This window comes from Sturnira hondurensis, unplaced genomic scaffold, assembly GCF_014824575.4.
Source record: "Sturnira hondurensis isolate 20B ecotype Veracruz unplaced genomic scaffold, ASM1482457v3 Scaffold0007406, whole genome shotgun sequence".
NCBI lineage: Eukaryota > Metazoa > Chordata > Mammalia > Chiroptera > Phyllostomidae > Sturnira > Sturnira hondurensis.
The window spans coordinates 1,880,658-1,899,036 of NW_028080037.1; the positions used below are offsets into that span (position 1 = coordinate 1,880,658).

An 18,379-nucleotide genomic window follows, 5' to 3' on the forward strand; every position below is an offset into this window, starting at 1 on the left:
CGCTCTGGAACGGTGGACGAGACTGCTGACCAAAACATGCAAGACACTGTCTACAGATGTGGCTGCGGGGACGGATGCCGGCCCACCTTCCCTGTGCCCCTGTGGACGCTAGAAACCCCGCCCTGAGGGCCATTACCACCTGGGAACCCGCACTGGCCAGGGCGTGAGACACAACAGCCAGGCGGCCACGAGCTCCCCCGTGGGGGCACACGCAGCTTTCTCAGGTTTGCTAGGGGCTGTTCTTTCCAGGGAAGGTTCCAGGAGAAGCTTCCGGTGTCTCTTCTTCTCGCTCTCTCTCCCACGCCACAGTCCCGTGCTGTCCAGGTCCCTGGGGCCATCAGAGTGCCTGCCCCCCCACCCCGCCACCATGACTTGGTGTCGGGAGCCTGGTGGCCCCCCGCAGCATGCTGGTGTCTGTCCAGAGTCGCGGGGCGGGGCGGCATCTCGTGGGCGTGGAAGGGACTCTGTCGGCGGTGTTTTTCCATCATCAACCCCGATGCTGTGGGCTCCTCAGGGGTGAAAACCTGCAAATTCCAGGCAAATGCACAGCCCCCGGGACACCGTATTTCATGTCGCTCCCCCACCCTTGCTTACGTGTTCTGGGGTGTCGTAGTCCTACGTGTCTCCAATGGAGCAGAGGGAAATCAAGCAGACGTGACCCCTGGTTTCCGGTCAGTGTTCGGCGCAGAAAGACCTGCCGCGAAACTGTCGAGGCAAACGGTGCCCGAGCCAGCAGATGGTCACTGCCAACTGACCGTCACTAAGCACTGCGCTCTGTGGCTCCTCGCTGTCCACGCACCCACACGCGGGTACACATGTGTCTGTGTGCAGATATGGAGAGTTGTGTGGCGACGGGGCCCCTACTCTAGGATCTTGCACTTGACATTGAGTTGGCACTGAGTTTCAACACAAACCAAGAAGGCGATTGTATGGAGCCCGTGTCACCCGGGGTGGCGCTCGTGGACCCACAGGGGACACCTCCCGGTGGCTGTCTGCTCCTAGTTCAGCCGCAGAACCACTGGCAGCTCTGGCCTCCCGTTAGCCCCTGGGCCACAGCTGGCCCTCTGAGCTGCAGGGGGCTCCTCTCCAGATGCCCCAGCCCCCAACACAAGGCCCCCACTGCTCCTGGAGTGTTGAACGTGCCCCGGAGAGAAAACCGAACTGCCCCACAGCGAACAGGGCTCCGGAGGTTTCCGCCAGCACGGGGTCTACCCACCCAGCCCCCGAGGAGCAACTCGTCCTGCAAGGTGTCAGCCGTCCCTTCACAAACAGCCAGCACTGGAGTCCCCAGCTTCAGCTCCTCGCCCCCCCATTTAACGGGAGGTCGCCGGCCCCGGGAACACAGCCTGCACCACTGGTCAGGTCTGCACCAGGCCAGTTCCGTGGGCCGGACACAGGCAGGAACTGGGGGCTGCCCCGTCACAGTGCACGAGGCTGGGCGGTCACCTTCCCGTGTGCATGAGTCTCCGAGGGAGCGCTCTGTGGCCTCTCCTGGTGGAGGGTACCCCTCTCCGGGGGCACTCTGGTGACTGACCGGCCGGTGACCAGCCGGTTGGGGTCCGGGACCTGCTCCAGTGACCTCCTGCAGGTCGGCACTCACCTTCTTGGGCCTTTCCAATGACATTTGTCCAGGATGCAAATGGCCCTGGGGAAGCTCGGAATGAGGCTTCTGGGTCCAGCATCCCCCCCGCCCCCACCACTGCCATAAATAAAGTTGCCGTCACGCCCTCTCAAGTTCAAAGTCTCGGTCTGCTTCACACAATTCACGCTGCTCTCTGAAAAATACTTGCATCTAAAAATTCTGTAGGAACCCTGCTGCTCTCTCTCTCTCGTCCCTTTGATTTTCCAACAACGCTGGGTCTCCATGAAGCTGCTCCGGGGGCTCTGAGGCACCCACCTACTTTAACAGATTTGGGGCTGAAAATCCCTCGCCCTTCTCGGCCCGGCCACGTCCCAGGCGGGTTTCATCCCTGCCAGAGTCACGGCGGGGAGATGTTGTTTTTGTTTTTTTGGGGGGGGGGGTGATTGTACAGGTGATTTGTACCTATTGCTAAGTTGAAACATCCGTCTATTTCAAAAAACGGGGTTCTGTTCTGGTGAGATGGGGGGTCGAGCTGGAAGCTACTTCCTACGACGCAGTTTCCTCTCTGCGCGCGTGACTTGTTTACGGTTGGACTTCAGGTTGGATGATGAGCCGAGCTGACCAAAAAGCACTTGTATAAATACAGCTGTTCTGGGACCTTTTGCCCCAGAAACGCATTCCCGGGGCCCCCACCAACCTCCCACACGCGGAAGGAGAAACAGCTGCTGGGGGGCCCCAGCGTCGCCCCCCGGTGGTGAAGCTTCACGTAGAAAAAGTGAAGAAATGCCCCCCCACCCCGCCCCCCTCACAGCATGTCCACGGTTTCAGTAAAATCCCATGTCCCCGCCTGACACGAGAGAGTCGGACCACAAAGAGGAGGGGAGACGAGTGAAGGGAAGCTTCTGGAATGTCGCCCCCAAAGGGTGAAGCATGTGAACTGCAGGGAACCGGACTTCCTGGGTGGACACCCCAGAAAGGACGCGGCGAACCTCGCGTCCACCCCGCGGGGAAGAACATGACGTGACTAAACACACAGACATCGAACAGCTCAGAGAGGAGGAGGAGGACACGGCCTGTCCTCGTTTCCAAAAGGGCCGCGGAGGCCGAGGGAAGCAGGGGCAAGCATATAAAAAACCGACGCGCAGCATCGTCCCGAGGGGCGGCTACATTCAGCATCTTCCACGTGGTCCAGTCTCGGGCCAAAGGCGAGACGTGCCCACTGTGCTTTAGAAGGTCGAGGGATAGGAACATCAACACCGAGTCTCTTCCCACTCCGCACGGCCCCATGTCGCGAGGTGACTAGCGGTGTCCGTGGGGTTGGGGCTGTCCCGCTGGGATGGGGCTGGGACCAGGCCACAGACTGGACAGGGGTGAGGGTGCATCCGGGGCCCGCGCGCGGGGCTGCTCTGGAGATGTTCCCCGGCTTAGCCAGCCAGCCGGCCACGCCAGCTCTCCAGGCCCCGAGCCGGCCGAGGACCGGGCCCCCGCCCAGCCCCCCCGCCAGCCTCCACGACCGCAGCGCCGCAACGTCACCCCCTATTGCTCCCCAACCTCGCCGCTCCACCGCTGCGAAACCAGAAGGCATAAAGGTGAATACAAATGTGCGGGGGGCTCACAGCTGGTCCTGCAGCCGCCCCAGGTAGTCTCGGAAACCGGGGGCGCCGCCCAGCCCCACGTCCTGGCACACCCACTTAATGCTGTCATCGCTGTCAAACAGGATGGAGTTGGTGTAGGGGCCGCCGTCCTCCGGCAGGATGGTGGTGTAGGACGTGAACTTGACCCGCTTCCTCTTGGGGCCCGACGGCGTGCCGGGCTCGTTCTGCATGTCCTTCTCGTAGACATAGTCCGCGGGCCCGAGCAGGTGGCTGTGGAAAGGCTTCTGGGCGCCACCGCTGAGCAGGAAGTCGTGCTCCTCGAAGGGCAGCCCCCTGTCGATGACGGTCGTGCACTCCTCCGAGGGCAGTGTGGCGTCCGCCGAGCTCTCCAGGAGCTCCACCTCGTTCCCCAGCCAGACCCAGTCGTGGGAGTGGGGGACGGGGCCCTGCTCGCTCACCGCGAAGCGTTTGTGCCTGTACTTCCAGGCGAAGGCCACGCAGTTGGAGAGGAAGACCAGGATGGCCAGGCAGAAGACGCCCAGCAGCGCGTACATGCCGATCTCCAGGTCGCTCAGCCCCCGGGAGGCCACGGTCAGGTCCCTGGACTGCTTGGGTTCCCGGGACTTCCCTCGAGTGGGGAAGCTGGTGAAGGCGTCTGGACCGCCGCTCCTCAGGAGCCCCTTGTCCTTCCTCACGACGGGGGGCGGCGGGGCCCCGCTGCTATTGGTCCTTTCCTCCGGGCCCACGGCGGCCCCGCGCGGCTGCCATTCCTGCGCCGCCCTCTCCTGGTGGCCCTCACGCTCTATGGCGTTGCTGAGGGGGTCCGCGTAGTCCCGACTTATGCCCTCAATGTCGTTGGTGCCTCCCTGGTGCCGGTCGATGCTTGGGTCAAACTTGACCCTGACGTGTCCTCTCCCCGTGGCAAGGACACTCTTCCTCTTGCCCTTCTGACAAGACTCGCTGATCATCACCTCCAGCTTGATCAGGGGCCCCTGCCCCTCGCCCTCCGCAGCCACCACTGGCCATCTGGGCTGCAGGTTGGCCTGGACAGATACCACCATTTCGTCCAGCGAGGAGACCGACAGGGAAAAGTCCTCAGGGTCGTAAATGTCCAAGGGCGTCACCGAGCCGTCGCTGAACAGAATCCAAGAGCTGACTATTGCTTCCTGAGAGAAACGAAACCAAAACGTCACGTTACAATCGGGTTCTTCAAACTTGCCAACGCATGCGTGGCTTCCTGCCTCAAACCCCTCCACACAAGCAGGAAGACAAGCCAGCGTCCACGTCTTGCCGCTCTGAACGGCCCCTGCCTGCCCGGAGCTGGCCCTCCGACGCGAGAGACAGACGCGCCGAGGACACATTAACGCACTGGGCCCCATGCAGCAGAACCTGACTTTGCCCCCCTGAAAACACTCTGAAACACCAGGCAATTCATCTGAATCCAGTCCAGAGGCGACTACCAGCCGTGGGTGGCACACGGCATCCCTGGGAGCCCTTCCTCAAATGTCCACGCTGATGGAGCGACAGACGGGCACCGGCCGGAAGGGCCCGGGGAGGAGGCCTCACAATGTCACAGAGGCCTGCTGTCCTCACGATGACGCGTGACAGTTTAAAGTGGAGGAGAGTTTAAGCAATGACCATGAAGACATAATAAGTAGTAGCCACCCGGTGCCTGGTAGCCACGCTACCGTGGAACTTCCCAGTCTCAAAAAGCATGTGCTTTGGCAAAAGAGAAACGTGTGACCCTGTGGCCGTGGGCCAGCAGCAGACGGCCCATGGGCACGGGGTTGGCGGACAGAAACATGCGAGGACTGTCTCTCAGCCCCTGAGCACTGGGAGGCGGAGCTGCCCGGATGAGATGCGGAAGAAGCTTCCAGGACCACCCACCACCCCCGGCTCGGGGACTCCATGCGCCCCCTTGGCAGCACGTCAGAGAGCGAACTGGCCTCAGGGGGCCATGCACCAGGAGCCTGAGGTCCTACCTGCCGTGGGGCCTGGAGGACTTCCTGGGCAATCACCGTGGAGACCACGGCCCTTCTGTCCGCCCTGTGCGGCTGCAGGGAGAGAGATAGGCCGGCCACGAGCTGCACGCCCAGGTCAGCGATGGTGACGCGGTCCTCCAGGACAGTCACCGTCTTCTCAGCCAGGATGGTGTCCGAGAGAGGCGACAGGACCTTCAAAGCAAGCAAGACGCTCCGGTCTCCGCCCCGCACACCACTGTAAGCTCCGCAGGGCCCTCCCAGTGTGCTGCTCCCTGAGGGCGCGTGCGCAGGGCGCATGCGCGGCCTAGCGCCCACCTGTGGCCACTCCCCTCCCGGGGACTCACACCGCGATGACGGCGGCGGTGAGCTCCCCGAGAGCTTGATGGAATACACAGGCGACACCTACACGCTGCCCACCTCCGTGCCCCACACTCAACAGGGGTGTTCTCCTGCACACATGGCTTCTCAGGCACTTAGCTGCCCACGGTGTGGGGGAGTCCTCACTCTTCCTTCCCCACCGGGTTTGGAACCGGGCTGACAAACCAAGGGAGCCAACCACCCAGCAGGCAGAGCTCCGGGCACCGTAGCTCCCAGCGGTGGGTGGCCCGCCTCGTCCCTCACACCTGTGACTGGGACATGGGACCACTCTCGGGTTCGTGTTATATTCACATGGCAGAGGCGGCCCTCATACCAGGGCACTGCCCGGGGTTCTCCACGCAGGTCTAGTGCAGGCGCGGGAGCCCGTGAAGGCGGGGGGCTCTCCCTGGCTGTGGTTGGACGCCAGAGATGCTCACAGTGTCAGGAAGACTCAGGGGCATGGCTGGCAAAGCAGGGGCCAGGTGAGGAGGGCACAGGTGGCCCCGAGGAGCAGAGAGACATCTGGGCTGACAGGCAACCAGGAAACAGGCCCATCGATCCTACACCAGATGAGGGGCGCTCTGCCTGTAACCAGAGCTGATCACGGAGGAACCCTTCTCCAAAGTCCCCACCAGCCAGGCCACCCCCACGGGTCAGACCTCGTGGCCCCCTGAGCTCACAGCCCAGGGCTGGACAGGCCAGCCACCTGGACCGCTGTCACCAGCAGTGTTGGAAGCTGCTGACCTCCTGGTGGCTTGTTGCACAGCAACAGAAAAGTGATACAAAACGTAACACGTGTAATTCAGCTTTGTCAACATTTACCTTGGGTAGTAACACCTGAAACGACTCAGCTACGAGTGGTAACATTTTAAGTTGTTGAAACAGTGCGGCACCATCTCTGCCCACTGACCCTGTCCACGCTGGCTGAAAGACAGCTTTACCATCGCTATAGTAGGCACCACTTAACGGCAGATGCTTAAATTATTTTTAATGCAAATACACGCTTTGTAAAAAACATTTCTGCCTACTAGTCAAGGTACAATGCGGGGAGACGGCCAACCCCCGGGATTAGGAGAACGGAAGTGGCTCTCACGGTGGCCGCCCATCCCCTCCCCCCCCAGAGCCAGCCACGCTCTGAAAGTAGGGTAGCTCAAGAAGAGGCTGCTCGCACTGTACCCATGATTTAGCTTGGGTCAAAGAGCTTTGGCATTTTCCCGAAATCTCTCTAAAATGCAAAAAATGGGTTTGGGTTTTGGTGATCAACAGTGGCGTCTCAGCAGGTGCAGCCCGAGACTCCCAGAGCTCCGCCCCCCCCCCATCCGCCCAGCACACCCACACCGAAGGTGGAGGGGCCCCAGTGAGCGGTACCTGGATGGTGGTGATGCCGGGCTCCCGGCCCACCAGGATCCTGCCGGCCTCTAACTGAGCGACTCTCGGGTCCTCCACGGTCATGAACTCCACCACGAGGTCGGTGATGTCCAGCTGCCAATCGGGGCCCAGCAGGTAGCTGGGCGGGCCCGCGCCAGGCGCCTCAGCCACGAACTGCGCCAGCACGCGCACCGTGGCGCGCTGGTACTGCAGGGCGCACCCGCGGCCCCGCCGCTCCTCGTCCTCCTCGTCCTCGCTCTCCCGAGTGGGCCTGGGCGCAGATAAACCACATGTGCGTCACCATCCCCGCCAGGAGGCGGGCCGCACGCCTCGAATTATGGGTCCCTGAGGTTACAGGGATGGGATCCGGCTTCCTCCCGCCAGGGCCGCTCAGGCGCCGCCCACATTCATCCGCCTGTGCCGGGGATCGTCCTTTGGGCCCCCGAGTGGAACACAGGAGGGGAACGCTGTCCCTGCTCCCCTCCCCCACACACAGAGGGGAAGGCTTCTCTCTGCCCGTGTCCTGGAACCCTGTCATTTCAAAACTACCCCCGGTCAGGAAGGATGCAGGCCTCTGGTCAGCGTGGGGGACAGGAGCCCTGGGTGGGAAGTTCAGGGACCTCTTTCCAGTGCTCCCTGTTGGCCGTGGGCTTCTCCCCAGGTGGGCCGGGCTCCTCGGCTGCAAGTGGGAAAGAGTCTAATACACGGCTGCCCCTTCCCTCCCCCAGGGGTGCCTGAGACTCAGGTCAGTCACGGTGGGAAGACTTCTCTCGCCCGTCCTCTCTGGCTCTGCAATTCCAGAACATTCCCCTCAAGACCAACCTATTCCTTGTCCTTTTATAAGAGGACCTTGCTGGGTGGCTGCTGACCAGCCCAGGACCACCCATGGATGGGGATTTGTGTCCAGACAGAAAGGGGCAGCCACTCACTGGCTCGGAGTTAGTTAGACCTACTGTGCGCTGCCTCAGCCCTACGTGCCCAGGTGGCAATGAGCAGTGACCCAGGGCAGCCACGCACCATGGGCCAGCCGTGTATTAGACTCTTTCAGTCCCCACAGAACCCACAGAAGCCTGAGGAGTGAGGGCACTTTATTATCCTGGCCTCCCGGTGGGGAAATCGAGGCAGAGAGTAGCGGCAACTTGGTCCCAGCCACACAGCTGGTCACCGAGAGACCCAGGCCCCTGTCCTGGGTTTGGAGCTGACTCCTCTGAGAGTCACGGCGGCCCAGAGATGGGTCCCTACTTCCACCGGGGAAGCCAGGGCTCGGGGCAGCTGGTAGCGAGCGGACCCGGGGCAGGCTCGGTGGGGTTAAGAGAATGTCTAAGAACCACGGTGAAAGCCACAGCCAACGTCCGCAGTGCTGTAACGGGGCGATGTGCGTCTCCCAAAGTGAGCGGTGACTGTCCTCACAGCATGATTTGTGGGGACAAAGGGACATAGGATTGCAAACACTGAACGATGCATCCAAAAATGGTCCCCATTTTATTTTCCAACCCTCTGACTCTGCCACCTGGAACGGCCCCGTGGGGCCCATGTGTCTCCCACCGAGGTCCGCCCAGGGCCCCAGGCCCACGTCCTCCCTGGCAGCCGCCCTCCCTCCCCAGCGCCTCACCTTCTGTTGGGGGACACGGGGACCCGCCAGCCTTTGACTTGGCTCAGCTCCGTGTCCGAGACCTCGATCTGCAGGGGCAGCCGGGGCGCCCAGACAGTGACCTCCAGCTGGGCGGTGAAATGCTGGTGGGTGAAGCTCACGGTCGTGCCCACTCTGCCCTTCATCTCCTTGCCGTTCACGAACACGGAGTCACAGCGGTCGGACACCTTGGGGGAGGGGCGGGAACCGAGGGGTGCGTCAGCAGGCAATGCAGCAGCGGAGGCCAGAGGTGCGAGTCCCGGAGCCGAGCTGGCCCTGAGCGACCGAGGAGCCGCCCAGACGCCCACAAGGGCGGGATCTGAACCAGAGGTGATTTGCAGGCAGCAGCCAGTGACAAACTCTGATGCAGGCACCTCAGGAAGACGGCTTCGCCTTACGAAATACCGACAAGCGAAACCGTAAACGTAATTTAACGGCGTTACATAACCTCCGTTGCCTATCTTTGTGTTTCTTTCATTACCCTATACTTTTTTATGTACCCAGACTGCCACTGATCAAACCCCAGGTGCGGCGTATTTCCCTCCGCACTGTGTCTGAGGCAGCATAAAGTAACCACGTATTATCACTAAAACACACGCTCCCTTTATTCAAGCCATAAAAAGGGTCTGGTTTGAAAAAACCAAGAGAACTTTGCATCAGATTAAAATCCTGGTAGGAAAACACTCCCAAAACGCCCTGAGACGTGGACACGATTATTTCTGCCCCATTCAAGGCTAGGAATAGAATTGAGGGGGGTGCGCTCTGCGCCTGCCCAGAGCTCAGCACCTGGGCGGGGCCAGGGAGGGGTCCCTTTAATGGGGAGGGGGGTCCTTGATCAGCTAGTCACTTGTGAGACAATCTCCTCCTCCGTTCACTTCACACTTTCCAAATGAGCAACTCAAATATTGATGACTTCCTCTCCGGGACCGTCAGGAAAATGTCCCTTATGTATCTTGTGTGTGGGGGTTGTAGGGCAGTGGGCGGGGGTGGGGGGCACCAAGGGTCACTTAATGCACAAGAGACTCCAAGTCGGCAGTCAGTTCACCAAAGAACCACAAACTAACTGCAAGATGACGAACCCGAGGCCAGTAATGGGGCGGACACCCCGCATCGGGGGGCCCCTCTGGGCCCCACCAGCCCCCAGAGCGCCACCAGGTCATAAGTATTAAGTGAGGTGGTCTACAGAAGTCATTCTGCATAATGCCTGTTGCAGCTAGGAAACAACACATCTCTCCCCGACAGCCTGGCTGTCGACAGGCACGACCACGGCGAACAGACTGGCCCCCCACGCGGCCTCATCTGCTCTGAACCGGCCCCAGGCGGGCAGATCGGCCAGAGTGGGTGCTGAGCAGACACAGGTTTCCTCCGAGTTCTCAGCCTGAACTGAACAACCCGCTAGTCCCGCACCAATGCCCGACACTTGGCTCCTAGGGTCCCTGAAGAAATTAGGTGGCCGTCCTCCTGGGGCCTAAGACTCAAAACTTAGGACGCAAGAACTTAAGACTCAAAACTGAACAAAATCAAATTTCCTGAGTGGCCGGAGCCCGGGAACATGACCTCCTCTGGGAGCAGAGCCTCTCAGGTGTATGGAAGTTAAGGAGGGACTTGAGATGATGTCATTTTGAATGAGGGTGGCCCTACAGCCAGTCACAAGTGTCCTTGTAAGACAAGAAGGACACACAGAGACACATGGGTGAGACTGTGTGAAGACGAGGCGAAGATCGAAGATCGGAGGGGCGTGGCCACCGGCCGAGGACCGCCCACAGCCCCCAGAGGCTGGAGGCAGCAGGAAGGGCCCCCCTTGAGCTTCAGAGGCGGCAGGGGCCAGCGCCCTGACGGCAGGCGTCCGGCCTCCAGACCGGGGGCTAATGGGTGTTGGTCGTGTTGAACCACTGAGCATGCGGCAAGTTATGGCAGAGGTGCCCCTAGGGAACCGTCACCCACACGGACGTCATGGGGGTAAGGGTCTGGGGACCAAGGGGTTGCCCTGGGTTAGCTAACCAGTTGCCCCATGCAGCCATGAGGTCCTCACTGGAGAGAGGCAGGGGGTGAGGGGCCCCCGGAACGTGGGAAAGGCCGAGAACCAGTGCCCCTGGGGCCCCCGGAGGGCAAGCGGCCCTGCCGCCCACGCTGGGCTCCTGCCACCAGGCCTGCCTGACCGTGGCTGTGCTCCTTTAGGCCAAGCCCGAGGCGATGTGACAACTGCCAGCGAAACGCGTGCCTTCCAGGCGACAGCGGCAGACACAAAGCCCTCCACAAATCCAGACAAAGCCTGTACAAAGCCTGTCGCCCGAGGGCTCCCAGACGGGAAGCGCAGCTACCTTGCTCCTGGCTCCGAAGACCCCTCACCCCCTGCCCTACCCGACCTTAGGCAATGACACCTCGGGAAGCACAGAGGTGCCATCAGCCCGCTGCAGGGCAGGGTGTGGGGGGGACTCTGCGCCCCCCCTTCTCTGCTTCAAGGCGTGTGGTGAAGACGGAATGAGTCAGTATTTCCAATGTCCTTATGACAGTGCCTGACACGTCAGAAGCTTTCAATAAATGGTGACTACTAACTCTCAGCAGCTGCGCTGTGAGCCCCTGAGGACAGAGCTCGCGTGGAGACCACCTTGGTGGCGCCCTGGGCTCCTCCCCCAGCCCCCGGCATGCATGGCTGATGACCTCACACACTCACCGCCGCTGTTCTGCGCGGCAACGCCCGTGAGCACGGAGTGCGGGTGGCTAACAGGAGGGGACAAAAATCGCTTCCGCTACAGATCAGGGTGGCGGGTGGGGAGCAGCCACCCCTGGGGCTGTGCGCTCGGTCACCCGCTCTCACTGGGGACACCCCAGCTGCAGCCCCTTGGGGCCGGGGAGGCCGCTCAGTCAGGACCAGAGCCGGGGACAGAAGCAGGGGCCCAGAAGGACCGGGTGCAGCCACTGTACCTTCACAACGTCTTCATCCGCGGACGCGCACTCCACAGGCTCTGAGACGTCCACCACAGAGCCGTCCTCCTGGACGGCCACCACCTTGACGGGGACCGAGACCGCCTTCCCGGTGAGGACGGCCGTGTTCAGGATCTCCGTGTCCTGCACAGGAGAGAGGGGCTCGGGTCAGCGCTGGGCACGCCCTGCGAGGGCCGGGAGCGGGGGCCGACCCGAGGTCTTACTCTGCTGCACCCAGCAGGCTGAGTGTCCTACAAGCCTATGTTCCATGCAGCAGGAGAGCCCCTCCCGAGCTCTGTCATGCCATGGCCCATGGCCACCGGGCCAGCAGTGACCTATTTTCAGGGCTTATTAATTGCACCACGCACACAAAAACCTCCATGCCATTCCCTCCCTGCCCCATGAGCAGAGTGCCAGCACCCCCCACCCCCAAACCTCCAGGGACCCCCGAGATGCGCCCACTGGCTGGCGGGTTGTGAGACACTGACGTCAGGGTGGTCCCTCTCTTCCCCTGATGGCCCCTCAGCGTTCTACAGGTGCTGTCTCCAGAATGATCTCCAACCTGCCCATTCTCGCCGCCACCTGCTCACTGAGGGAGAGTGCTGACTCGGACCACTGCCTGGGTCCCAGGCGGGCTCGGACCCTGACTCGGGGCGGCCGTGTGGAGCCTTAGCCACGGAAACCCGAGGCCAGTGAGGTAACCCACAAAGGTGTGTGGGCTTCTCGTATAACCAGGAGCCTGGAAGAGGCTGGTCCAGGCACTTAGCGAACTCAGGGTCGCAAAACGGCACCCGTCACGCCAGCCATCTCTCCCACTGTCTAAGCAGTGGGGAGGCTGAGGTGGGGGGAGCATGCCTGCTGCACCTGCTTCTTTTCACAGGATGTCCATGCCCCACGACACGGCCGTGCCACCTGCAAAGCAGGCTGGGAATGTGGCCCCTGGAACAGAGCTGGCAGTGGAGTAGGGGGCGTAAATACCTTTTCTAGTCCATTACCAGCATCTACCACAAGTCACCTCTCCCTGCACCAGGGTCCCTGGGCTAGACTAGGGGCTCCTACGAGTACTTGCTACATGTGAACCCTGTGAGTGTAGCGGATCGACCTGCGTGGAGAGCTGAGAACAGAGTCGGGACCCAGGGAAGGACAAGAGTCGGAGAGCACAGCCATCATGGCGGAGGCTTTCACACACTGGCTGGAGGAGTTAAAGAACCGCCACATGGTGCCCTCGGGCACTGGAAGGAGACGCCATGCCCACGCCTGGCTGAAGAGGAAGTCACCCACAGCGGGCAGACAACTGGGCAGCCCAGCTCAACAGTGAGCGCCACCAAACACTCCTTACTGGCGCCCCCAGAACTGACCAAAGCAAGTTATTCCAAGTGACCCTTTCACAGTTCAGTCCCTTGTCCCAGGCCAAGCTCCAAGGGAGCACCACATTCGGCTTTGTGAGGCAGCCCCTCACTCTCCACCCCAGGCCTGAAAAAGGGTAAGAGACGGAGTCAAATAAGAAGAAGAAGAAGAAGCCGCCGCCGCCGCCGCCACTGCCGCCACCCTGGCTGGTGTAACTCACTGGATTGAGCGTGGGCCTGCAAACCATAGGGTCACTGGTTCGATCCCCAGTCAGGGCACATGCCCGGGTGTGCGGGCCAGGTCCCCAGTAGGAGGCGTGCAAGAGGCAACCACACATTGATGCTTCTCTCTCTCCTTCCTATCCCCTCTCTCTAAAAATAAATAAATAAAATCTTTTTAAAAACAACGAGAAGGGGAGTAGGAGGAGGAGTTCTAGGCACTTCACTTGTACTAACAATTAATCGCCCTTCGGTTCCCTCTAAACCCCTCCCAAAGCAGCTGCTAGTATCGTTCCCAGTTCACAGACTGTGTTTCATTGATACTAAACCTGAAAACAATAGATATCGTCAATAGAAAACATCAACTTTGTAGTGTATCTTTGAAAACGATGACAACCCAATATAAAAAGGGTTTTTTAAGTTTTTTTTTTTAAATATGTCCTTTCCTCGGGGAGATGAATCCAAAAGAACAGAACTAGAGTGCCCGTCGTGAGCGCCCTGTTCTCGCGGGGGGGTGAAACATGCACACTGTGCATCGGAGGCAAGGAGAGGGGGCGGAGAGCGCTGTGGAGGTTGGGGCGCGGGCTCCCCCAATGGCAGGGGGTGTGGAGGCGATCAGAGTGCGCACAGAGCACAGACTTCGCCCCACGACCCCAGGCCAACTTGCTGAGTTCAGCGCATAGCGCAGGCACTTCCTGACGGCGGGCGGGCGGCAATTCCGCCGGGCGAGCCCCGGGGATGTGCAACGCCACCCTTCCTGCCCTTTGAATGACATCGTTTTCCTCGGGGTGCCGTCCCGCTCTGCCACCAGTGAACGGTGCTGAGCCCGGGCCCCCGAACCAGGCTTTACAGCACATGAACCCAAGGTGCCCACCAAGGCCCCCCAGCCCCATGTCCACAGTGACCGACTCAGGCGAAGCCCAAACAGAGGAAACCGGAGACAGGAACAGGAGAAAGACAGAGTCCCGGGGAAGTTTTCTAGGTTCTTAAATCCAGCTACATCTGTGTCTGTCATCTTTGGAAACTTGGGTATATAGAATACACAGTTTTACTTAAGCCAGTTTCAATGTGTGGTTTTTTTTGTCACTTGCCATGGAAAGTCTAGACGAATATGTGCGAGATTAGGCAACCTGCTAGGCTCCAGAGAAAGCGAAAAGCCGAAAGTGAACATCAGTCTCTACCCTGTGGAAGTTCACAGTCTTCAAAGGAGACATTACAAGAACTTCCCCAAATGGAGTTTCCAGACAGGTGACTTCATTTTCCATAACAACAACTCACAAAGAATCCAGACTTGTGCTTCTATTTCAAATACCTTTTTAGCCATCCCTCCATGTGCGGCTGGGATGCTTGCAACTGTTTCCAAGTGTGGCTGGGGGGGGGGGTTCACAACTATGTTTCCACGTGTGGCTGGGGGGGTTCGCAACTATGTTTCCACGTGTGGCTGGGACATTTGCAACTGTATTTTCTAGTGTCCATCCACAGCCTCTCAAAAATCCCCAAAGGCAATTTCTACCTGCCTCTGGCACAGCAAGAAAGCAGTTTATCACATTAAATATTACATTTCAATCATCCCCTGGTGCCAGAGACTGCTAAAAATTCACCACCTGTCACCATACAGACATGTTCACCTGGCCCTTGTCTGTGCCAGTGCTGGGTTTCATCTCAAAGGTGTAGTTACATCTCTTTGTGACAATGAGATGAGTACCCACCGATGTGGGACACAGGGTGGTGTCATGGACACCAGCAGGGTGAGGACGTCCAAAATCCTCTTCCCCGTAAAGACAAGGACAAAACTGGCACCAAAAAAGTCAAGATAGACTTTTGCAGAATTCTGGAAATAAAACAAAGGCTTGTACAAGCAAGAGAGCATTTAGTCAAGAAAAATGGCTCCATCTTGGTAAAAAACAGAGAACTCTGTGGCATTTTAACTTGCCTCACCCCTAGTCCAACTGTCCAGCTCTGCAGTAGCTTTGAAAAATGACGGCCCGCATTCAGCCCCCGGAGAGGGCAGATCGCATCCAGGGGCCTTTCAAAGCTGCGTCCCCAAAGGACTGCCGTTACATGACTCTCCTGGCGGGTCCTCGAAGACCCCACACTCAAGGCTGTCAGCAGGAACCTGACCCTGAGTCACCCTACGTGGAATTTGTTTCCCTAGAGGCACTTGTTGAAAGCAATTACTTATCACGTGGCCCACAGGTGCACTCCTGTGTGGGTTTCCCTGTGCGCGCGCGCGCCCATGTGTGTGTGTGTGTGTGTGCGTGCGTGTGTGTGTGTCTTCCAGAGAAGGGGAGGCACATGCCCACACACCTACTTTTACAGCATCATTACCCATCACAGCCACGGTGGAAACGGCCCAAAGTCCATCGGCTGCTAGATGAACAAACGAAACGTGGGTGTGGCCCTACAATGAAACATTCTTCGACTATAACAAGGAATGGCGTTCTGACACCTGTTACAACGTAAATGAACCCTGGAAACATGACGCTGCGGAGAGGAACCCAGTCGCAAAGGGGCCTGGTGTTGTGGGACTCCATCCCCAGCCATGTCCAGGGCGGGCAAACCCACAGACGCCGGACAGAGACCAGTGGTTCTGAGGGGCTGGAGGGGAGGGGCAGGCAGAGAGCGGCTGGTACACACGCTGCACAAAATACTATGCAACAGGTAACACTATAAATTGGACCTGTACAACGGTCCACAGGGGAGAGTGCGTCAGTCTCCTTGCCTGTATTAGCAGAAATGTTTTTCAAAGAATTTATTTTATTTTCTTTTTAAAGAGTTTATTTACTTTTAGAGAGAGGGGAAGGGAAGGAGAGAGAGGGAGAGAAATAGCAATGTGTGGTTGCCTCTTGCGCACCCCCTGCTGGGCACCAGACTGAAACCCAGGCACGTGCCCCGATTGGGAATCAAACCTGTGACTCTTTGGTTGACAGGCCTGCGCACAACCCACTGAGCCACACCAGCCAGGGCTCGAAGAATTTATAAGGATGCCATCAGACAAATAAGAGAGGTCCTCTTTGGAGACACCTCATTCGGTTGCATTTCACTGTCCCCTTGAACTTGGGTGTGGCCATGTGACATGACTTGGCCAATGAAACGTGAGTGCAATGACCTGCTCACCTCCAGGATCTGGGAGATGCGGAAGCTCTAGCATCACAAGACCCCAAGCTCTCCCTTTTCCCTCCCAGTGACCAAGGCTGCTGAGTGGGTCCCATGCGTCACCCCGGGCCCCAGAGTCCAGCCGCAGCAGGCATGAAGCACCCCAGCTACCCGCGTCAGACACGCAGGGCAAGCACAGACAAGCCTCCATGGTTCTAAACCCTTAAAAGCTACTTAAGCTATTAAAAGGAGCTGCATGTAACATTCCCACATATTATTTTGATTGTGCATCTCAGGCTAAAGATAAAAATATCTGGAAGCATACTGACTGAGTTCTCGCTACACTTGCCTTCCACAGTGGTATGGGGTCAGCAAACCCAAAAATACTCTGGTTGATTCTAGGTTTTGGCAAATTACGCATGCTGAGCAAGAGCGCCAGGCTCCTGACCGCCAGATCGGCGGCCTCTGGGTCTGGCTCGAACCTGCAGGCACGCGTTGACCTGTGTGTGCAGGCGAACGTGGCTGTGGGTGTGCACAGCGCCGTCCCTCGTTCCGGTCACTCAGAGGGCCAAGATACAATGACGCTGTGAGCACTCGGTGGAGCTAGAGCCAGGTATGAATCTACACCCCGCCCCCGGGGCAGGGCACAGCCCCTGGGGGACACGGCCCAGGCCAAGGCCCACCGCAGGCCGCACAGGGCGAGGAGCCCACAGTGGACCGTGAGCCAGAAGGTGACCACACGCTCGGGAAAATGTTCCGAGGCCCCAGGAGCCAGGTCGAAGCAGCTGCCACTAGCCCACCTGGGAGGACGGAACAGTCCTGCAAGCAGCTGCTGCGGCCTGGGGTAACAATGTATCGCATAGTCTGCTTTGTATGTGGGCTTGTCAATTACACGGTGCCTATCACACCTACGATGCATATATAATCAGCTTCTGAGTCCACGCTCATAGAAACAACGGGGGAAGCTTCGTCCTTAGAGGGAGTCCCAAGGAATAAAAGCAAACAGAAAGAGGATGACGGAGTCAGGGCACCGGCCTGGACGACTGCAATTGTTTCCGTTCTCAGAGCGGTGGATGTTTTGCATGACAGTGCGCTGAGAGGTAGACCCCGCCTGTGCGAGTCTGTCACCTCCCCGAGCATTTGTAACCCACAGGAAGAGGGCTCTACTGTTCCTACAAGACTTTCTGACATTCGCAGACAAAACCCAATTTTCCCGTAGGCTGTTGACGTAGCCGTGGCTTCTGCCGCGTGCATGGGTGGAGCGGTCCTGCGTCACCACGCAGAGCGAGGGCCACCTGGGATTGAAACGAGGCAAAGTGCCTAAGTCACATTTGGACACTGTTGCCGTCCAAAGCTTTGGCAAAAGGCCCACAGTCTCTCTGTTGAAACACACATTACACAGTCGTTCAGGACACGGCAGACCCAGGTGGGCCTCCGTTCGTGACGTAACCAGAAAGACTGAGAAGGGTTCCAAGGAAGTCTCAGTCTCTCAGTCTCTCTCTCTCTCTCTCTTTCTCTCTCTCCATAACGCAGTTTATTCACGCACTGTCCCTGCTCTAGGCAAACTCACCGTTCTGCAGGTGCATGTCTCCTCTGCCCAGGAGACCCTCCGTGTCCGCGGGTTCCTCCTACAGGCCACCATCAGCCTGCCTCCCCTGCCCTCTGGTCCTCATCACCCTCTGAACCGGCCACAGGCCCCCAGGGACCGGCTCCCATCCCCATCAGAGGCTCCCGTGACACCCCAGACTGGCCCATCTGGGCACGCGCCACCACCGTGGCCACCTGCGCAAGTGCGCCCTTGGTTGTTCCTCATCCGACAGCCCTGTTCGCATGGAGGGACCAGGCTCCTTGTCCCTTGTCCCTGCCACTGCACGCCACGGGCGGGCCCTGTGGCTGGGAGGCATGGGCGCTCAGTACACATTTGTCACTGTTGTCAAATGAATTACTTCTCTGGAATACTGTGGGAAATAATGCACCCCCCCCAAATAGCCAGTGCGGAAAAGCTTCTGTGAGTCCAAATCAGAAAAAGGGGCCTCTCCCATCGCTCGGAAGACTGTGGACGTTGTCGGTTCTGTGCGGATGAGGCGCTGGCCTGCCATCTGCTCCACCACCGTCCTGTGCACACTCCCGGGTCTGCAGTGTCTGGGTGTGAACTGTGTCACTGGGGGCGGCCACAGCCCAACGACCTTACTCGGCAGTCCCCAGGGGCTCAGCCAGGAGCACAGCCTGGCTGGTCGCGCGCCCCTCCCCTGGCCTCCGCCGCAGGGGTGATCGCCATA

General features: G+C 59.3%; 1 protein-coding gene across 1 annotated transcript in view; it reads right to left on the bottom strand.

Moving 5' to 3' along the window:
* Nucleotides 1-2,387: 2,387 nt before the first annotated feature.
* The window catches only part of TMEM132B (transmembrane protein 132B), a 72,435-nt gene continuing 56,443 nt past the window's right edge, over nucleotides 2,388-18,379 (bottom strand). The window contains exons 5-9 of the mRNA XM_037052597.1: nucleotides 11,440-11,583; nucleotides 8,497-8,702; nucleotides 6,885-7,155; nucleotides 5,160-5,351; nucleotides 2,388-4,343 (exon numbers count right to left, since the gene is read on the bottom strand). Of these exons, the coding sequence (XP_036908492.1) occupies nucleotides 3,195-4,343; nucleotides 5,160-5,351; nucleotides 6,885-7,155; nucleotides 8,497-8,702; nucleotides 11,440-11,583 (1,962 nt within the window). The 3' untranslated portion in view covers nucleotides 2,388-3,194. The remainder of the gene's footprint in view (nucleotides 4,344-5,159; nucleotides 5,352-6,884; nucleotides 7,156-8,496; nucleotides 8,703-11,439; nucleotides 11,584-18,379) is intronic.